Source organism: Eriocheir sinensis, chromosome 57, assembly GCF_024679095.1.
Source record: "Eriocheir sinensis breed Jianghai 21 chromosome 57, ASM2467909v1, whole genome shotgun sequence".
In the NCBI taxonomy this organism is placed as follows: Eukaryota; Metazoa; Arthropoda; class Malacostraca; order Decapoda; family Varunidae; genus Eriocheir; species Eriocheir sinensis.
The window spans coordinates 3,956,816-3,973,474 of record NC_066565.1 but is presented as its reverse complement, the minus strand read 5'-3'; the positions used below and the strand labels follow the sequence as shown (position 1 = coordinate 3,973,474).

At 48.4% G+C, this 16,659-nt stretch overlaps 2 protein-coding genes and 1 long non-coding RNA gene across 11 annotated transcripts in view; 2 read left to right on the top strand and 1 right to left on the bottom strand.

Moving 5' to 3' along the window:
- Positions 1-16,659, bottom strand: part of LOC126984340 (liprin-alpha-1-like) — a 152,547-nt gene that overhangs the window by 14,870 nt on the left and 121,018 nt on the right. Inside the window, exons 18-24 of the mRNA XM_050837952.1 lie at positions 13,828-14,135; positions 9,152-9,223; positions 5,073-5,166; positions 4,765-4,919; positions 3,602-4,075; positions 1,484-1,640; positions 1,183-1,299 (exon numbers count right to left, since the gene is read on the bottom strand). Coding sequence (XP_050693909.1) covers positions 1,183-1,299; positions 1,484-1,640; positions 3,602-4,075; positions 4,765-4,919; positions 5,073-5,166; positions 9,152-9,223; positions 13,828-14,135 — 1,377 coding nt within the window. The remainder of the gene's footprint in view (positions 1-1,182; positions 1,300-1,483; positions 1,641-3,601; positions 4,076-4,764; positions 4,920-5,072; positions 5,167-9,151; positions 9,224-13,827; positions 14,136-16,659) is intronic.
- On the top strand, positions 1,650-3,207 carry LOC126984638 (uncharacterized). The gene is made up of 3 exons (XR_007737179.1): positions 1,650-1,829; positions 2,232-2,590; positions 2,921-3,207. It is a non-coding gene; the product is annotated as an uncharacterized LOC126984638 (long non-coding RNA).
- On the top strand, positions 9,333-13,817 carry LOC126984630 (uncharacterized). 9 transcript variants are annotated; one of them, XR_007737160.1, is made up of 4 exons: positions 9,604-9,704; positions 10,241-10,307; positions 10,442-10,508; positions 10,838-13,777. XR_007737160.1 is itself a non-coding variant. In XM_050838472.1 (3 exons), the coding sequence occupies exons 1-3, from the start codon at positions 9,333-9,335 to the stop codon at positions 11,110-11,112; spliced, it is 915 nt and encodes a 304-aa protein (XP_050694429.1). In that variant the 3' UTR covers positions 11,113-13,780. The 9 variants fall into 9 exon arrangements, 5 of the variants coding, with proteins under 5 accessions (XP_050694429.1, XP_050694427.1, XP_050694428.1 ...); XR_007737161.1 differs by lacking the exon at positions 10,241-10,307 and adding an exon at positions 10,107-10,173; XM_050838472.1 differs by lacking the exon at positions 10,241-10,307 and having other exon boundaries at positions 9,333-9,838; positions 10,442-10,575; positions 10,838-13,780.

The following is a 16,659-nucleotide window of genomic DNA, read 5'->3' as shown; positions in this document are numbered from 1 at the left end:
TACGTCGCATCCCTACTCACTGCTAGGTGAACAGGGGCTACACATGAAAGAAGATAAACTTATCTTCACCCGGCCGGGGAATTGAACCCCGGTCCTTCTGGTTGTGAGCCAGACGCTCTACCCCTGAGCTACTGGGACTGTGCTTCTCACAGAGTTAAGGCAACACGTTACAAACTCAGTTGTAAAAAGTGGTGTAAAAAATCAACACCACCAATTAAGCACGCCTTGAAAACATTTAACCCGGTAGCAGCGGGGATCATGTTTCTTAACCCTTTCATTGCTAAATGCTCGCAGCGAGCGTTAGGCATATTTGCTGGTGGTGCTAAATGCTCGCTGCGGGCTCCAACACTAATTCTAACACAGGATTGCCAATTGAGTGTGGTCTTCACTAAATTTGGTGGAAAATCATATCAGCCCAGCGCGGCAAATCTACAGACGAGTAACTGGTGGATGTTCTTGCCCAATATAGCGGCATTTTTGCATAGCTTCACCTATCACCTGATTAATTCTTTGACCAAATAGTTGTAAATATTGCAGTTGGCAATACTCCCTTGCCAGAATCTGAAAGAGAGATGTCCGCAGCTCCCTCAATATGGCTAATCATCCCACACGCACCGACGTAAGTGTTAACATTCAACACTCCCTGAACGTGCATGTACGTTCGCAAGAGAGGCATACATAACCGACTCCTATAGATCTGGACCTCCTCTTTCCAATGGTGTTTTTGGTTTTTAGCTGTGATGAATAGTTTGTGAGATACAGAGGTTAAAAGAGACCCCCCATTGGGCTGCCTGACTGCGCCTGAGGGGATAGTCGCATCCCGTCCCGCACGCAAGGAAAGGGTTAATGGTCCCTCCAAGCGAGAAAAATGAGAAAAAATCACCCCTCACACAAACCATTTCATAATTATGTATCTATTTTTGGGGGGTTTATATCATGGCACAAATTTGGCCTGTCGCTGCTACACGGTAAAGCCACAAATTTGGCCTGTTGCTGCTACACGGTAAAGCCACAAATTTGGCCTGTTGCTGCTACACGGTAAAGCCACAAATTTGGCCCGTTGCTGCTACCGGGTTAAAAAAGACTAACCAGCCATGGTACTGCTGATGAAGACTAGTGCCACCCTTGAATAATCAGGCTAAACATGAACACACCAACACCAGACAACAAGAGTGTGCATACCTGTGTGTTTTGTGTTGGTATCTGCAGGGCAAGAGCCAGGGCATTATGGTCAAAGCTCTCGTCCAGGGCCACCAGCGCCCCATGAACCCCAGACTCCACCAGGTTGTTGGCGTACTCCTGTGTGGGGAAGATGGTGGTGAGATGAGGGGAAGGATACAAGGGGCACACCTAACAGCCTGCTGGATATGATGGTGGTGAGGTGAGGGGAAGGACACAAGGGGCACATCCCACAGCCTGCCTTCACCTCTCTTTGTGGTCTAGGAAGGGACCTGTGTGTCTCGGCAGACCGTACCGTACGCACCTTTAGGCCGATGAAGGAGATCCACTTGATGACGCGGTCGTTGGTCCACACCAACACGTCGGAGTTCTCCTCCTCGCAAACCCTTCGCCGCTCATCCAGTGCCACGCGATCGTAGTTTACCTTCTTTAGGGCGGTGATGCCGAACTGTAGGGAGGTTCTGCAGGGGTGGAGGTCGTCAGTTAGTTAAAGAGGGGATAAGTGGACTGGTGAAGTGGAGAGTGTCAGAGGGAGGGAGGGAGAGGAGGTTATGTGGACTGGTGAAGTGGAGAGTGTCAGAGGGAGGGAGGGAGAGGAGGTTATGTGGACTGGTGAAGTGGAGAGTGTTAGAGGGAGGGAGGGAGAGGAGGTTATGTGGACTGGTGAAGTGGAGAGTCTCAGAGGGAGGGAGGGAGAGGAGGTTATGTGGACTGGTGAAGTGGAGAGTGTCAGAGGGAGGGAGGGAGAGGAGGTTATGTGGACTGGTGAAGTGGAGTGTTAGAGGGAGGGAGGGAGAGGAGGTTATGTGGACTGGTGAAGTGGAGAGTGTTAGAGGGAGGGACGGAGAGGAGGTTATTTGTACTGTTGAAGTGGAGTGTGATAGGGAGGGATGGAGAGGAGGTTATGTGGACTGGTGAAGTGGAGAGTGTTAGAGGGAGGGAAGGAGAGGAGGTTATGTGGACTGGTGAAGTGGAGTGTTAGAGGGAGGGAAGGAGAGGAGGTTATGTGGACTGGTGAAGTGGAGAGTGTTAGAGGGAGGGAAGGAGAGGAGGTTATGTGGACTGGTGAAGTGGAGAGTGTTAGAGGGAGGGAAGGAGAGGAGGTTATGTGGACTGGTGAAGTGGAGAGTGTTAGAGGGAGGGAGGAGAGACAGATTATTTTTTTTTTTACATCAAGGGAGGCAGCTCAAGGGCACAAACAAACAAAGTAAAGCAGAAAACCTCCCCAGGCACAGCACCATTAAAAGAAAAGAGTAAGTCTGTGTGCTTGTCTGCGTAGGTGAAGAGGAGGGAGGACATGGAGGCAGTGTGTTGAGGAGGGTTTGGCAGCACTGGGAAGGCTTAGGCAAAGGAGAGGGAGGACATGGAGGCAGTGTGTTGAGGAGGGTTTGGCAGCACTGGGGAGGCTTAGGTAAAGGAGAGGGAGGATATGGAGGCAGTGTGTTGAGGAGGGTTTGGCAGCACTGGGGAGGCTTAGGCAAAGGAGAGGGAGGACATGGAGGCAGTGTGTTGAGGAGGCTTTGGCAGCACTGGGGAGGCTTAGGCAAAGGAGAGGGAGGACATGGAGGCAGTGTGTTGAGGAGGCTTTGGCAGCACTGGGGAGGCTTAGGCAAAGGAGAGGGAGGACATGGAGGCAGTGTGTTGAGGAGGCTTTGGCAGCACTGGGAAGGCTTAGGCAAAGGTGAGGGAGGACATGGAGGCAGTGTGTTGAGGAGGCTTTGGCAGCACTGGGGAGGCTTAGGCAAAGGAGAGGGAGGACATGGAGGCAGTGTGTTGAGGAGGGTTTGGCAGCACTGGGGAGGCTTAGGTAAAGGTGAGGGAGGACATGGAGGCAGTGTGTTGAGGAGGGTTTGGCAGCACTGGGGAGGCTTAGGCAAAGGTGAGGGAGGACATGGAGGCAGTGTGTTGAGGAGGCTTTGGCAGCACTGGGAAGGCTTAGGCAAAGGTGAGGGAGGACATGGAGGCAGTGTGTTGAGGAGGCTTTGGCAGCACTGGGGAGGCTTAGGCAAAGGAGAGGGAGGACATGGAGGCAGTGTGTTGAGGAGGCTTTGGCAGCACTGGGGCCTTAGGCAAAGGAGAGGGAGGACATGGAGGCAGTGTGTTGAGGAGGCTTTGGCAGCACTGGGGCCTTAGGCAAAGGAGAGGGAGGACATGGAGGCAGTGTGTTGAGGAGGCTTTGGCAGCACTGGGGAGGCTTAGGCAAAGGTGAGGGAGGACATGGAGGCAGTGTGTTGAGGAGGCTTTGGCAGCACTGGGAAGGCTTAGGCAAAGGTGAGGGAGGACATGGAGGCAGTGTGTTGAGGAGGCTTTGGCAGCACTGGGTACCGGGAAGGCTGAGAGGAGGGACAGAAAGAGTTGGAAGAGTGTCATCAACCGTGTGACCTGAGGAGATTATGGGAAAACCTGATGTTCTCCTCTTTACCTGTGGAAGGAATCGACCATCTTGAGCTGCCCTCTGAGGTCCTTTTTGGTGAGGTGGTCCAGCATCCTGGCGTCCACGAGACACTCCATGAAGGTGGTGCGGTACTGTGGCAGGCCCAGCGCCGGCAGCCACTCGTTGCCCACCCACTCGTGGTTCATGTCCCCAAATGCCAGGGTGGTGCGGGATGTCTTGGGGGCCGAGGGGGAGGTCAGGGACACCATCTCCTGTATGGCGAGCCGCAGCTTCAGGCGGTGCAGGGGGTTGGAGATGCCAATCTCCCGCTGGATTTCTGCATCACTGAGCGCCGACATAATGGCCCCAGACTTGACGTTGGCCCGGCACGCGGCAACGTACCAGGCGGGCATGCCCACCCAAAGCTCCAGCCATGCCACAATGGTCGGGCCGTTCCACAGGGCGAAGGGTGTGCCGGCCTTCATGGCCTCGGCAAGCAGCTCGTGGCGGTACCCAGGCAGGCTGTGGCACAACAAGGGAGAGGGAAGAGGGTGGTCAAACGTGGCTTCTGTACATACAAAACTTTAATATGATTCCATGTACTGTCTGCGAAGACATGGAGGCAGTGTTTTCAGGAGGGTTTGGCAGCATCGGCCATTGGAGGGGCTGGGGCAAAGAACTGAAAGAGCTGGAAGTGTATCATTTATGACCTCATGAGATTATGGGGAAACCTGACATTAAACAGATGATGATAATGGGGATTTGACAGCATCAGCCACTGAGGCAAGGGACAGGACTAGTTGGAAGCGTATCACTGACTGTCTAACCTCAGAAGAGATTATGTAAAAACTCGACATTAAACAGAAAATAATGATGATGATGAAGTGCTGTCTGCTCCTGCCCCAAAAGAGAACAGCAGTTCAAGGGCTTCATATCTGGCTGTTTTTGTTGAACTCCATCGCCAGATTTTTAAACGTGGTATCAGCATTTATCAACAGTTCAGGGGCTGGTTTGACTTTTTACTTCCATGCTTGGGATGGAGTTGTTCTTTAGCAGTGGTGTATTTTCAGAGCTAGCTGTCAAATGTGATACAAAACAATCAACAAAACCAACTGACCTTGCCTTGAAAAACGGCTCAGACGAGACAATCCAGCCCCAGCAGTGTTGACAAAGACGATTGCAATGTTTACACAATTGGGTGTGTGACTCACTTCTTTTTGGTGCGACGGTCTATCTCGCTCTTCTGGCCCAGCCCTGCCAGGGAGAGGGAGTCCGAGGAGCCGATGTCCCCGTCGCTGTATATCCCCGAGGAGCTGAGACCCCCGGCGCCAGGGTGCTGCTGCAGGGCGTCCTTCATCTTGACCTGCTGCTTCAGGGCCGAGGAGACAGGTCAAGGTTAGTGAAGGAGCACACACAAACCTTATGGAGAGGACTTAATTCCATTCTTAGACCACAGACCACTCACTCTCACACAAACTGAAGGCACTCAGACCCAGAGAGGCCACAAGACTCCACTCACTTTGTCCTTTTTACTGAAGAACCTTCCTATAGAGGACTTGATTCCCTTCTTCTTTGGCTGGTTGATGACGCTCTTGTGCAGGGAGTCTTGGCTGCTGTGGTGGGAAGAGAGGGGGGAAGGGGTAAGGACTGGGCCCTCCCCTCTAGGCACCCCCATGTTGTACCTTCAGTATGGTGTGTGTGTGTGTGTGTGTGTGTGTGTGTGTGTGTGTGTGTGAGAGAGAGAGAGAGAGAGAGAGAGAGAGAGAGAGAGAGAGAGAGAGAGAGAGAGAGAGAGAGAGAGAGAGAGAGAGAGAGAGAGAGAGAGAGAGAGAACCTTCAATCCTGAGTGGTGGTGGGGGTCAACACCTCTCAAAAATGGGGGGAGGGGGGTTGCGGTGGTGCTCCTAACCTCACCACCACCACCACCACCACCACCACCACAATGACCCGACTCTACTCCACACCCACATGCAGGGTCACGGGTCAGGCTCAACAGGTAACTACACAGGACCAGGTGGAGGAGGAGGGGGAGGAGGAAAAGGTGTGTCTAAGGGCAATCTTCTCAAACAGTTTGGGGCTCACACACTCACATTTGACAAGGCTTTGGTGGAGGTTGCGTTAGTATGTCCATGGGTAGTGTTATGAGCCTGGTGATAGTTTGACAAGGCTTCTACTGGCCCACATTTGACAAGGCTTTGGTGGAAGTTGTGTTAGTATGTCCATGGGTAGTGTTATGAGCCTGGTGATAGTTTGACAAGGCTTCTACTGGCCCACATTTGACAAGGCTTTGGTGGAAGTTGCATTAGTATGTCCATGGGTAGTGTTATGAGCCTGGTGATAGTTTGACAAGGCTTTGGTGGAAGTTGCATTAGTATGTCCATGGGTAGTGTTATGAGCCTGGTGATAGTTTGACAAGGCTTCTACTGGCCCATATTTGACAAGGCTTTGGTAGAGGTTGCATTAGTATGTCCATGGGTAGTGTTATGAGCCTGGTGATAGTTTGACAAGGCTTCTACTGGCCCACATTTTATAAGGTAGAGGTTGTGTGGGTATCTGCATGGGTCATCTTGTAAGCCTGGTGATAGTTTGACAAGGCTTTGGTAGGGGTTGTATTAGTATGTCCATGGGTAGTTTTATGAGCCTAGTGATAGTTTGACAAGGCCACATTTAATAAGGCTTTTGTAGAGGTTGTGTTAGTATGTCCATGAGTAGTTTTATGGGTCTGGTGATATATGTAGTTTGACAAGGCTTCTGTACCCACATTTGACAAGGTAGAGGTTGTGTGGGTATCAATATGGGTCATCTTACAAGCCTGGTGATAGTTTGACAAGGCTTCTGTACCCACATTTGACAAGGTGGAGGTTGTATGGGTATCAATATGGGTCACCTTATAAGCCTGGTGATAGTTTGACAAGGCTTCTGCACCATGAACGTGAAAAAAACTCGTCAAAACCCGGCTAATCTCCTTTGAGACCTTGGGAAATGGATGTTGTGGAGGCTGAAAGCGTCTGATTATACAGAACATGACGTTGATCTTCAGGACTGGCCCTGGAAGTATTTGGAGCATAGGGGCTGTATTACTAAACATTTCATCACCCAAGTTCACCTATTTGACAAGGCTTTCGTACGAGTTTTAGGCATTTCCAGGGGCAGTTTTATGACCCTGGTGGTAGTGTGACCCTTCCTCTGTACCATGAACCTAAAGGAACACTCATTAGAACACAACTGATATCTTTTCTGGGCTTTGGAATTAGTTGATGTGTGATTGCGTAGGAGTTGTGGGCATTTCTAGGGGTAGTTTTATGACCCTGGTGTTAGTGTGACCCTTCCTCTGTACCATGAGCCTAAAGGAACACTCATTAGAACACAACTGATATCTTTTCTGTTCTTTGCAATTAGTTGATGTGTGATTTCGTAGGAGTTGTGGGCATTTCTAGGGGTAGTTTTATGGCCCTGGTGTTAGTGTGACCCTTCCTCTGTACCATGAACCTAAAGGAACACTCATTAGAACACAACTGATATCTTTTCTGTTCTTTGCAATTATATATATATATATATATATATATATATATATATATATATATATATATATATATATATATATATATATATATATATATATATATATATATAAAGGAACACTCATTACAACCCGACTGATCTCTTTTCTGGGCTTTGCAATTAGTTGATGTGTGATTTCGTAGGAGTTGTGGGCATTTCTAGGGGTAGTTTTATGGCCCTGGTGTTAGTGTGACCCTTCCTCTGTACCATGAACCTAAAGGAACACTCATTAGAACACAACTGATATCTTTTCTGTTCTTTGCAATTAGTTGATGTGTGATTGCGTAGGAGTTGTGGGCATTTCTAGGGGTAGTTTTATGGCCCTGGTGGTAGTGTGACCCTTCCTCTGTACCATGAGCCTGAAGAAGCACTCATTCAAACCCGACTGACCCCCTCTTTAACCTTTAGAAACAGCTGATTTGAAAAGTGACAGTATCTTATAATACCAACCTAAGGGCCATATTCTTAAAAATTTCCCTGCCCAAGGACACATATTTGACAAGGCTTTCAGAGGTGGTACGAGCATTTCCAGGAGTAGTTTCGTGACCCTGGTGATAGTTTGACTCTTCTTCTGTACCATAAACCTAAAGAAACACTCATGAGGATGTGACTGCTTTCTCTTATGGCCTTTGAAAATAGTTGATGTGAGGCGTGGAGGCGTCTGACAATACCATCCGTTTTAGGTGTTGTGGGAGCCAAAAACATCTGAGAACATGGGCCTTAGCCACTGTGGGAATGTTGCAGAGGGGTGAAGGGGAGCTACCACACAACTAGTGCAAAAGGAGGGAGGGAGGGACGAGTGAAGGGGAGGAGGGAAGGAGGAGGGAGACAAGGAAGGTGAGAAGTACAGGGAAAAGGATACTGAGAAAGATTAACCCGGTAGCAGAGACGGGACAAATTTGTGGCTTTACCGTGTACCAGCGATGGGCCAGATTTTTGCCATGATATAACCCCCCAAAATAGATGATGCATAAACTGATCACAAATGTGTTGATATATACAGGTAACTCTCAATTTATGCGAGTTTGCTTTACGCGTTTTTTAAACAACGCGTGGTCCAAAATCCAAATAAATGTTTAATTTACACGTTTTTTTCACTTATCCGCGATATTTTATGGAGTGTCCGCCAGATGTCTCGCGCAACTGGACTCACACAGCACCGCGGCCACACAGCTGAGCTCAGTTCTTCCCGCGCGCCACTTGAACAACAATACAGTATCCACGCTGCCACGCTACTCAACAACAACAACACCCTCGCTGCTGTGCTACCACGAGGGGAAGGGCAGCCAGAGAAGGAACCATGAGAGGGAGAGGAGTGATACAGTAGGCAATAAAGGTACAAACCGACCTCTTGTTTGATTTACAGTGTTTTTGATTTACGCGACCTCTTCAAGGACACAATACTCGTGTAAATTGAGAGTTACCTGTATTATGAAATGGTTTGCGTGAGTGATGATTCTTTCTCATTTTTCTTGCTTGCCTTTAAGAAACATGATCCCCGCAGCAACCGGGTTAAGGGTACGGAGAGAAGGAAACATACGAAACGGTGATTTGAAAAAGGGAGATGAGGAAAACACAAACTAGAGGATGTATATGAAAAAAAAAGTTGAAGTGAATGGAAGGAAGAGGAAACAGATGGATGGGATAGTGAAGGATAAAGATGGATAAGTAAGGCTAAACGGTGACAATGAGAGAGAGAGAGAGAGAGAGAGAGAGAGAGAGAGAGAGAGAGAGAGAGAGAGAGAGAGAGAGAGAGAGAGAGAGAGAGAGAGAGAGAGAGATAGGCAAAGTAAAGTATAGAGGCAGTGACCAACAACAAGGAGAGTGAGGAAGGGAAGGAAAGACAAGGAACTGCAAAGTAAAGCAAGAGGAGTGACCAATTATGAGGCTGGAGAGGAGGAAGGGAAGGAAAGACAAGGACCGCTAATGAGCACAAGGGCAAGAGGAGAATTATGAGCCTGGAGGAGGGGCGTTTAGGAGGGGTCGGGAGGAGGTGGCAGGGTTGGGTTAGCAAGCGACAACAGCACAGTGAGTAACCTTAGCATGGGGCTGGAGAGGAGGCTGCAGTTTGAAGGGTTGAGAGCCAGGGGAGGGTTGGCAACACTGGCTCTGTAAACACACACCAGCCCGCCCGTCCTTGTTAGTCAGATCACACGCAGCGTAATGTTAACACTAATAAAAACATACCAATGCACACAAGTCACTGAAGCGTTAGGGCATGCTCCCCCCCACCACACACCCACCCACACACACACACACGCACCCCTGGAAGCCCCTAACACAGCATGCACATAATAATTTCTTAGGAGCAAGTGACCCTTCCCGTCCTTCCTCCATTACCTATAGTCAAACCACTTCAAATAGTCCGTTTGGGTGTTCGATTCCACAGGTCCTCTCCTCCCCTCTGCTCTCCCACACAGTCCCAATACCTGTTTTTTCCTCTTATATGTCCCAGGGTCCTTTCCTCTCCTCTGCTCTCCCACACAGTCCCAATACCTGTTTTTTCCTCTTATATGTCCACAGGTCCTCTCCTCCCCTCTGCTCTCCCACACAGTCCCAATACCTGTGTTTTCCTCTTATATGTCCCAGGGTCCTTTCCTCTCCTCTGCTCTCTCACACAGTCCCAATACCTGTGTTTTCCTCTTATATGTCCACAAGTCCTTTCCTCCCCTCTACTCTCCTACACAGTCCCAATACCTGTTTTTTCCTCTTATATGTCCCAGGGTCCTTTCCTCTCCTCTACTCTCCTACACAGTCCCAATACCTGTGTTTTCCTCTTATATGTCCACAGGTCCTTTCCTCTCCTCTACTCTCCTACACAGTCCCAATACCTGTTTTTTCCTCTTATATGTCCACAGGTCCTTTCCTCTCCTCTACTCTCACACACAGTCCCAATACCTGTTTTTTCCTCTTATATGTCCACAGGTCCTTTCCTCTCCTCTACTCTCCTACACAGTCCCAATACCTGTTTTTTCCTCTTATATGTCCACAGGTCCTTTCCTCTCCTCTACTCTCCCACACAGTCCCAATACCTGTTTTTTCCTCTTATATGTCCACAGGTCCTTTCCTCCCCTCTACTCTAAAACACAGTCCCAATAACTGTTTTTTCATCTTATATGTCCACAGGTCCTTTCCTCTCCTCTACTCTCCCACACAGTCCCAATACCTGTTTTTTCCTCTTATATGTCCACAGGTCCTTTCCTCCCCTCTACTCTCACACACAGTCCCAATACCTGTTTTTTCCTCTTATATGTCCACAGGTCCTTTCCTCTCCTTTGCTCTCCCACACAGTCCCAATACCTGTGTTTTCCTCTTATATGTCCACAGGTCCTTTCCTCCCCTCTGCTCTCCCACACAGTCCCAATACCTGTTTTTTCCTCTTATATGTCCACAGGTTCTTTCCTCTCCTCTACTCTCCCATACAGTCCCAATACCTGTTTTTTCCTCTTATATGTCCCAGGGTTCTTTCCTCTCCTCTGCTCTCCCACACAGTCCCAATACCTGTGTTTTCCTCTTATATGTCCACAGGTTCTTTCCTCTCTGCTCTCCCACACAGTCCCAATACCTGTGTTTTCCTCTTATATGTCCACAAGTCCTTTCCTCTCCTCTGCTCTCCCACACAGTCCCAATACCTGTTTTTTCCTCTTATATGTCCACAGGTCCTTTCCTCTCTGCTCTCCCACACAGTCCCAATACCTGTTTTTTCCTCTTATATGTCCACAGGTCCTTTCCTCTCCTCTGCTCTCCCACACAGTCCCAATACCTGTGTTTTCCTCTTATATGTCCCAGGGTCCTTTCCTCCCCTCTGCTCTCCCACACAGTCCCAATACCTGTGTTTTCCTCTTATATGTCCACGGGTTCTTTCCTCTCCTCTGCTCTCCCACACAGTCCCAATACCTGTGTTTTCCTCTTATATGTCCACAGGTTCTTTCCTCTCCTCTGCTCTCCTACACAGTCCCAATACCTGTTTCTTCCTCTCACATGTAACCTACAGCTAACATATTGTCACCTTCGTAAGCAGACTGCCTAAGTTAATATTTTCTACTTTACAGGAAATCAGAAAAGAACCGTCATCATCTCATTTGGCTTAATATTTAGGCAGAAATGAAAAGGCCAATTCTACAACACTTAAACCCTGAATGACGGAGGCAACTCTACAAATATTTGATGTAGACAAAAACCTGGAAATCACTGAAAAATGACTTAGGGGGTTATTTTAAGAGGGTGACGATATGAGAGGAAGAGATGGGTGTAAGGACGATGGGGCAGAGCAGAGGGGAGGAAAGGACCCACAGAATTGAACGCCCAAATGGACTATTTAAAGTGGTTTGACTATAATACCTTAACCGTGTAGCAGCGACGGGCCAAATTTGTGGCTTTACCGTGTAGCAGCAACGGGCCAAATTTGTGCCATGATATGAACCTCCCAAAATAGATGATACATAAACTGATCACAAATGCTTTGATATATATTATGAAATGGTTTGTGTGAGGGGTGATTTTTTTCTCATTTTTCTCGCTTGGAGGGACCATTAAGAAACATGATCCCCGCTGCTACCGGGTTAATATACACACATGCACGCATTGTGGTGTACACACGACTGTTGTCCTCGTACACACAACATTCATACACTCCTTATCTTCCCTTCCTTGGCAAACAGTTCCGGTTTGGTACACGTTCCACATCCACATGTAATACAGTACTGCGCAAATGCAAGAGCGTACAAACATACATACACGCACACACACGCACACACACACACACTTCCAGACCCAAGCCACCATGCTAACCTCACACTGCACACTTGGCCAAAAAAGTATTATCACTCCCAGGACTGTGTGGCATGTTTCTTAGAAACAATCAGTCACTGGTGATGCTGCGTGTCCTTCCTCATGAAGGAGACAGACCACAGGCATGAAAACAATACCAAATGAAAGAAGCTGCCAACATGCTGCTTCACTAAAGAAAAAAGATGCTGAAAAGAGTGATCATTTGGTGTTGGCGGCCCCGGAGCCACACGGCCCAAGCACCAACACAGAAAGCAGTGAAGCGGGACAGGGCAGGCTCACGTCTCACCCGAAGGCCGAGAGTTGGGTCAACCGTGCTGGTGTCAAGCCGCTGCCTAAGGTGCTACTGACCACCACAGCCGGGGACCAACCAACACCAAGACTGACCAACGGAACACCGGACACACACACACACACACACACACATACACACACTCTCCTGGGTTAGTGGCAGTGCTTGCTGGCTTGCTGCTAAGCTTAAAATAATTAAAAAAACTTAATGGCTTAATGGTGAGGTAAGCTGGCCCACCGGGTACTCTGTTCATGCCTCTGTGTTGGGGCGGGAGGGGAGGCAGGGCAGGGGAGGTCTACATTAGTCCTTGGACCGTCATGCTTCAAGATATTGTTTGAAGAGTTAAAAATCCTTGATGCAAATCCTGTGCTTCAGCCAACACTGTCCCTGCCTGAGTGGTGAGCCCAGCCACTGACTTCACTCCGGGGGCAATGCTCTACTCATAGTTTCCTCTCCTGGCTGGCCATGTGGTGATGATGATGCTTATTGGGGCGTTCTGTTCTAGGCGCCACATATTCATCAATGGATATCACAAATTGGCTATAAGGATAATCATATGTGAGAGATATGCATTCTGTAAAAACCTAATTATTTTGTGTTGTTGGCAAACAAACAATTCTTCAAAACCTGCCTCAAAGTTCTCCTGTGAGGGCTTTCCCGGCAAGTTACTTCAGTTACTCAGAGCTGTCTTGTTGTGAGCCTTCCCACGCTGGTCCGTCCATTAGGATCAGCAGAACATTTCCACCAAAAATGTCTCAATACAAGTTGGCCAAAAATCCATTGCTCTGTGCAAGTCTGCCTGCCTGGACAACACTGACGACCAAGTGACGGCCGTCAGCCGGCAGGGAAGAGCTACTGAGCCACCGCTCATTCATCTCAGAAATACTGTCTTCCTATAATGCATTATAATTTGGCACTTAGCTCAAAGCCTGTATTTACAAGCCTGTAATTTTCTTTTTACATATTTGTGCATCCACTGATGACCAGCGAACTCTCCCGTGACGACAGACACAAACACGGAGCCGCCACTCACGCAGGACGGTGAAAAGTTTTAGAAAACTTGCAAAACTGTAACTTTGGTTCAGTGGCTTATTTGTGCTTCATGATGACTTGTCTTGGTAATGGTATGAAGCCAGGATCATTATCACAGGATGGAATTAGCTGCATGGAGATGAGTAAACCTTCACAAGGGTGTTGAGGGCACCACTGCATGAGGCACCAAGGAGGAATGGAAACAGGCAAGGCTTGGTCTTGATAAACACAGCTTGGATACAAGACAAGTTAATCCTCTGCAGGGAGATGTTAGTTGTTAGTGGGCCAGCTTGGGGAGGTGACCACAGACTTCCCTCGTGTGTGTGTGTGTGTATGTGTGTGTGTGTGTGTGTGTTGGAAGAGTGACAGTGACTGATAACAGATGAGGAGAGGAGGAAGAGGAAGAAAATGAGGAGGAGGAGGAGGAGGAGGAGGAGAGCAGTGTAATGGCAGACAGTCGGCAGTGACAGTACAAAAGAGTGGAGGTGACAGAGCAGCGTACAAGTGGTGGACAGGACAAATGTGGGCGAGGGGAGTCTGTGGCGGTGGTGATGCGTGGTGGGGGTGGGGTGGGGGGGTGGTGAGGCTGCATATACAGTACCCTGGTGAGTATGGGTGTTGAAGAGCAGCAGGCGTTAGAGCAGAGGCTGGGGAGTGTTCAGGCAGAGGGGTGTACCTCCTCAGATCTTCCGAGGACGCTCCCAGGTTAGCCAAGTGCTGTGGAGGCGGCCCAGACCCCAGGCCGCCCAGGTTGTTGCTGCCGGGGCCCAGGCTGGTTGGGGGGACCATGGAGGGGGCCATCATGAGGCGCAGGGAGCGGGGGGTCGGTGGGGAGCCCTCACTGCGCACGCCCAAGGACACCTGGTTTTCGTCGCGGCCGTCCACTCTGTTCATGTTGGAGAGGTTCCCCTGTGGGTGAGGGAAGAGGTCAGGGGGCTGCTATGGGAGGGGCATGCAGGGGGGGAGGTCAGGAGGGTGTTTGTTAATGGTCTCGGATGCTGGCAAGAATTATACACTAACGCCTGATATCTTAAACATTGCACTAGTCTTCGTCAAAACCGTGAACCTCAAGAACACATATTTGACAAAGCTTTCGTAGGAGTTGTGGGCATTTCCAGGAGTAGTTTTATGACCCTGGTGGTAGTGTGACCCTTCTTCTGTACCCTGAACCTCAAGAACACATATTTGACAAGGCTTTCGTAGGAGTTGTGGGCATTTCCAGGAGTAGTTTTATGACCCTGGTGGTAGTGTGACCCTTCTTCTGTACCCTGAACCTCAAGAAGCACTCATTAGAACCCAACTGACCCACTCCTTGGCCTTTAAAAATAGATGATGTGAGAAGCGAAAATGTCTTATAATTCCGACCTAGGAGAGCAACATTACATCTTTGATATGTAACTAAAGTGTGACCATGTAGAATAGTACATTACTCTTCTAAAAAACTCTGAATTACACTCGTCCCTCAAATAGTACGGTTTCCAATGGTTCGGTTTTGGTTTTACGTGGATTTTCTAAGATTTTTTAGGATTTTAGAATTTCCCGACAAGCAGGAAATTTAAAAATCCTAAAAGATCTATGACAATCTGTATAAAACCGAAACCAAACTATTGAAAACCGTACTATTTGAGGGACGACTGTACTGAACTTTCTTGAATAGATATTGATGAGGAAAGATCCTACACAAGGTTACTCTGATGCGGCAAAAGCCTGAACCGTTGCACCCCCTCACTGACAACATTACAGGGGGTGAGTCCTGCCTACATGGGGAAGGCTACGCTGGAAAGGTGAAGAGCAGGTGTGATGACTCAGGGCGGGGGAGTGAGTCTGTCATAAGGCCGCCTTCACAGTCACTATTTGTTTTGATCGTTACCAATGGCGGCGATCGACGCTATGGGGTAGTGGCGGCTGCAGAGGAAGCGAGAGGTGTTGAGAGTTTGTGGCAAGGTGCGGGGCTGGGCTAACCCCGCAGCCGCCACTACCTCATCGGCCAGTTTTACGTGGAAATACTTTAGCGGCGATAACAGCCATTGGTAACGATCAAAACAAACAAAATGACTGTGAAAGTGTCCCCTAGTGTGTGTCAAGCTTGTAAGAGTGACAGGCTGGAGGGAGGGAGTGAGTGAAAATATTAAGACAGCAAAGAAATATGCCATTGTTCACTCTTTGTTCAAGGAGAAGAGGGACAGATGAATAAAGGGAACATATCATGGATCAGTCAATGCAAGTATTTTCTCTGGTCTGTTCAAGGGTGAGCGGGCCAGGAAGGGACACAGCCTGATGCATGTCAATGGTGAATGGTAAGTGGATCTTGTTAGTGGATGCCGAGGAAGGGAAGGAGCCAGGCCAGGAGCTGAGGGAGGGCCGGCACACTCTCTGGCTTGTTCTGTGTTGCCTTCATGAGCTCTGGAAGCGACGCCACTGAAGGTGCGGCCACACTGCACGTGGTTTGCTGGGAGGGTAGAGGGTAGCAGGTTGCCTAGCGGGTCAGTGGCAAGAACAAACACGTTATCAAATACGAGTGGGTAAGCTTAGAGGGCACTACCATAGCTGGGCGTTATCGCGATACTTTATCGCTGATCACAAAATCGGGTTATCGGCCATCCGCTACTTATTTAAATATATATCGGTATCTTTGTTACTTTTGTAACCAAACTAGCGATAATCGCTACTTTTTTCCGCCTCTCAGGGGGGGAAAAAAAAAAAAAAAAAAAAAAAAAGAAGTTGTCTCCTCCCTACACGTGGCCCGGGCGCCCGGTGTTGTATGAAAAAACTTTGGGGTATGAAATATCTTCAGTGAAGAGATTTCATACTTAAATCATCAACATTAAAACACTAGGTTATTTTTTGTAAAACTAAAAAGTCAATATATCATAGAGAAAAATCATTTAACTTTGCCCAAAAATGATTATTCACTGCCTCAAATTTGATATTTCATATTCGTTGGTGAGCATGCCATGGTATTGAAGGCACCCGGTGTTGTGTTATTTGGTGTTCCATCGTCAAAAGCTGGCGCTTTTGTTTGCAAACACTGGTCTCTCGTGAACTGTGCTTGTTCAGACCAGTAAGTGTAGCCCTGTACAGTCTCACAAAGCTTTTTAACACATTAAGAGTTGCTGGAAAGCTGAATCAGACATACAGTACCACCATCCTCGCTGTTTTTAGAACGACACTCTGTACATATAAATACAACTCGTACAGAGTGTCGTTCTAGAAACAGTGGGGATGGTGGTAGTGGTACTGTTTGTCTGATTCAGCCTTCCAGCAACTCTTAATTACGGTTAAAAAGCTTTGTGAGACTGTACAAGTCTACGCTTGCTGGTCTGAGCATGCGCAGTTCACGAGAGACCAGTGTTTGTAAACAAAAGCCAAAATAAACACAAACAAAGCCAAATAACACAACACTGGTTCAGGCGTTTCTAGTATTACCGTCCAT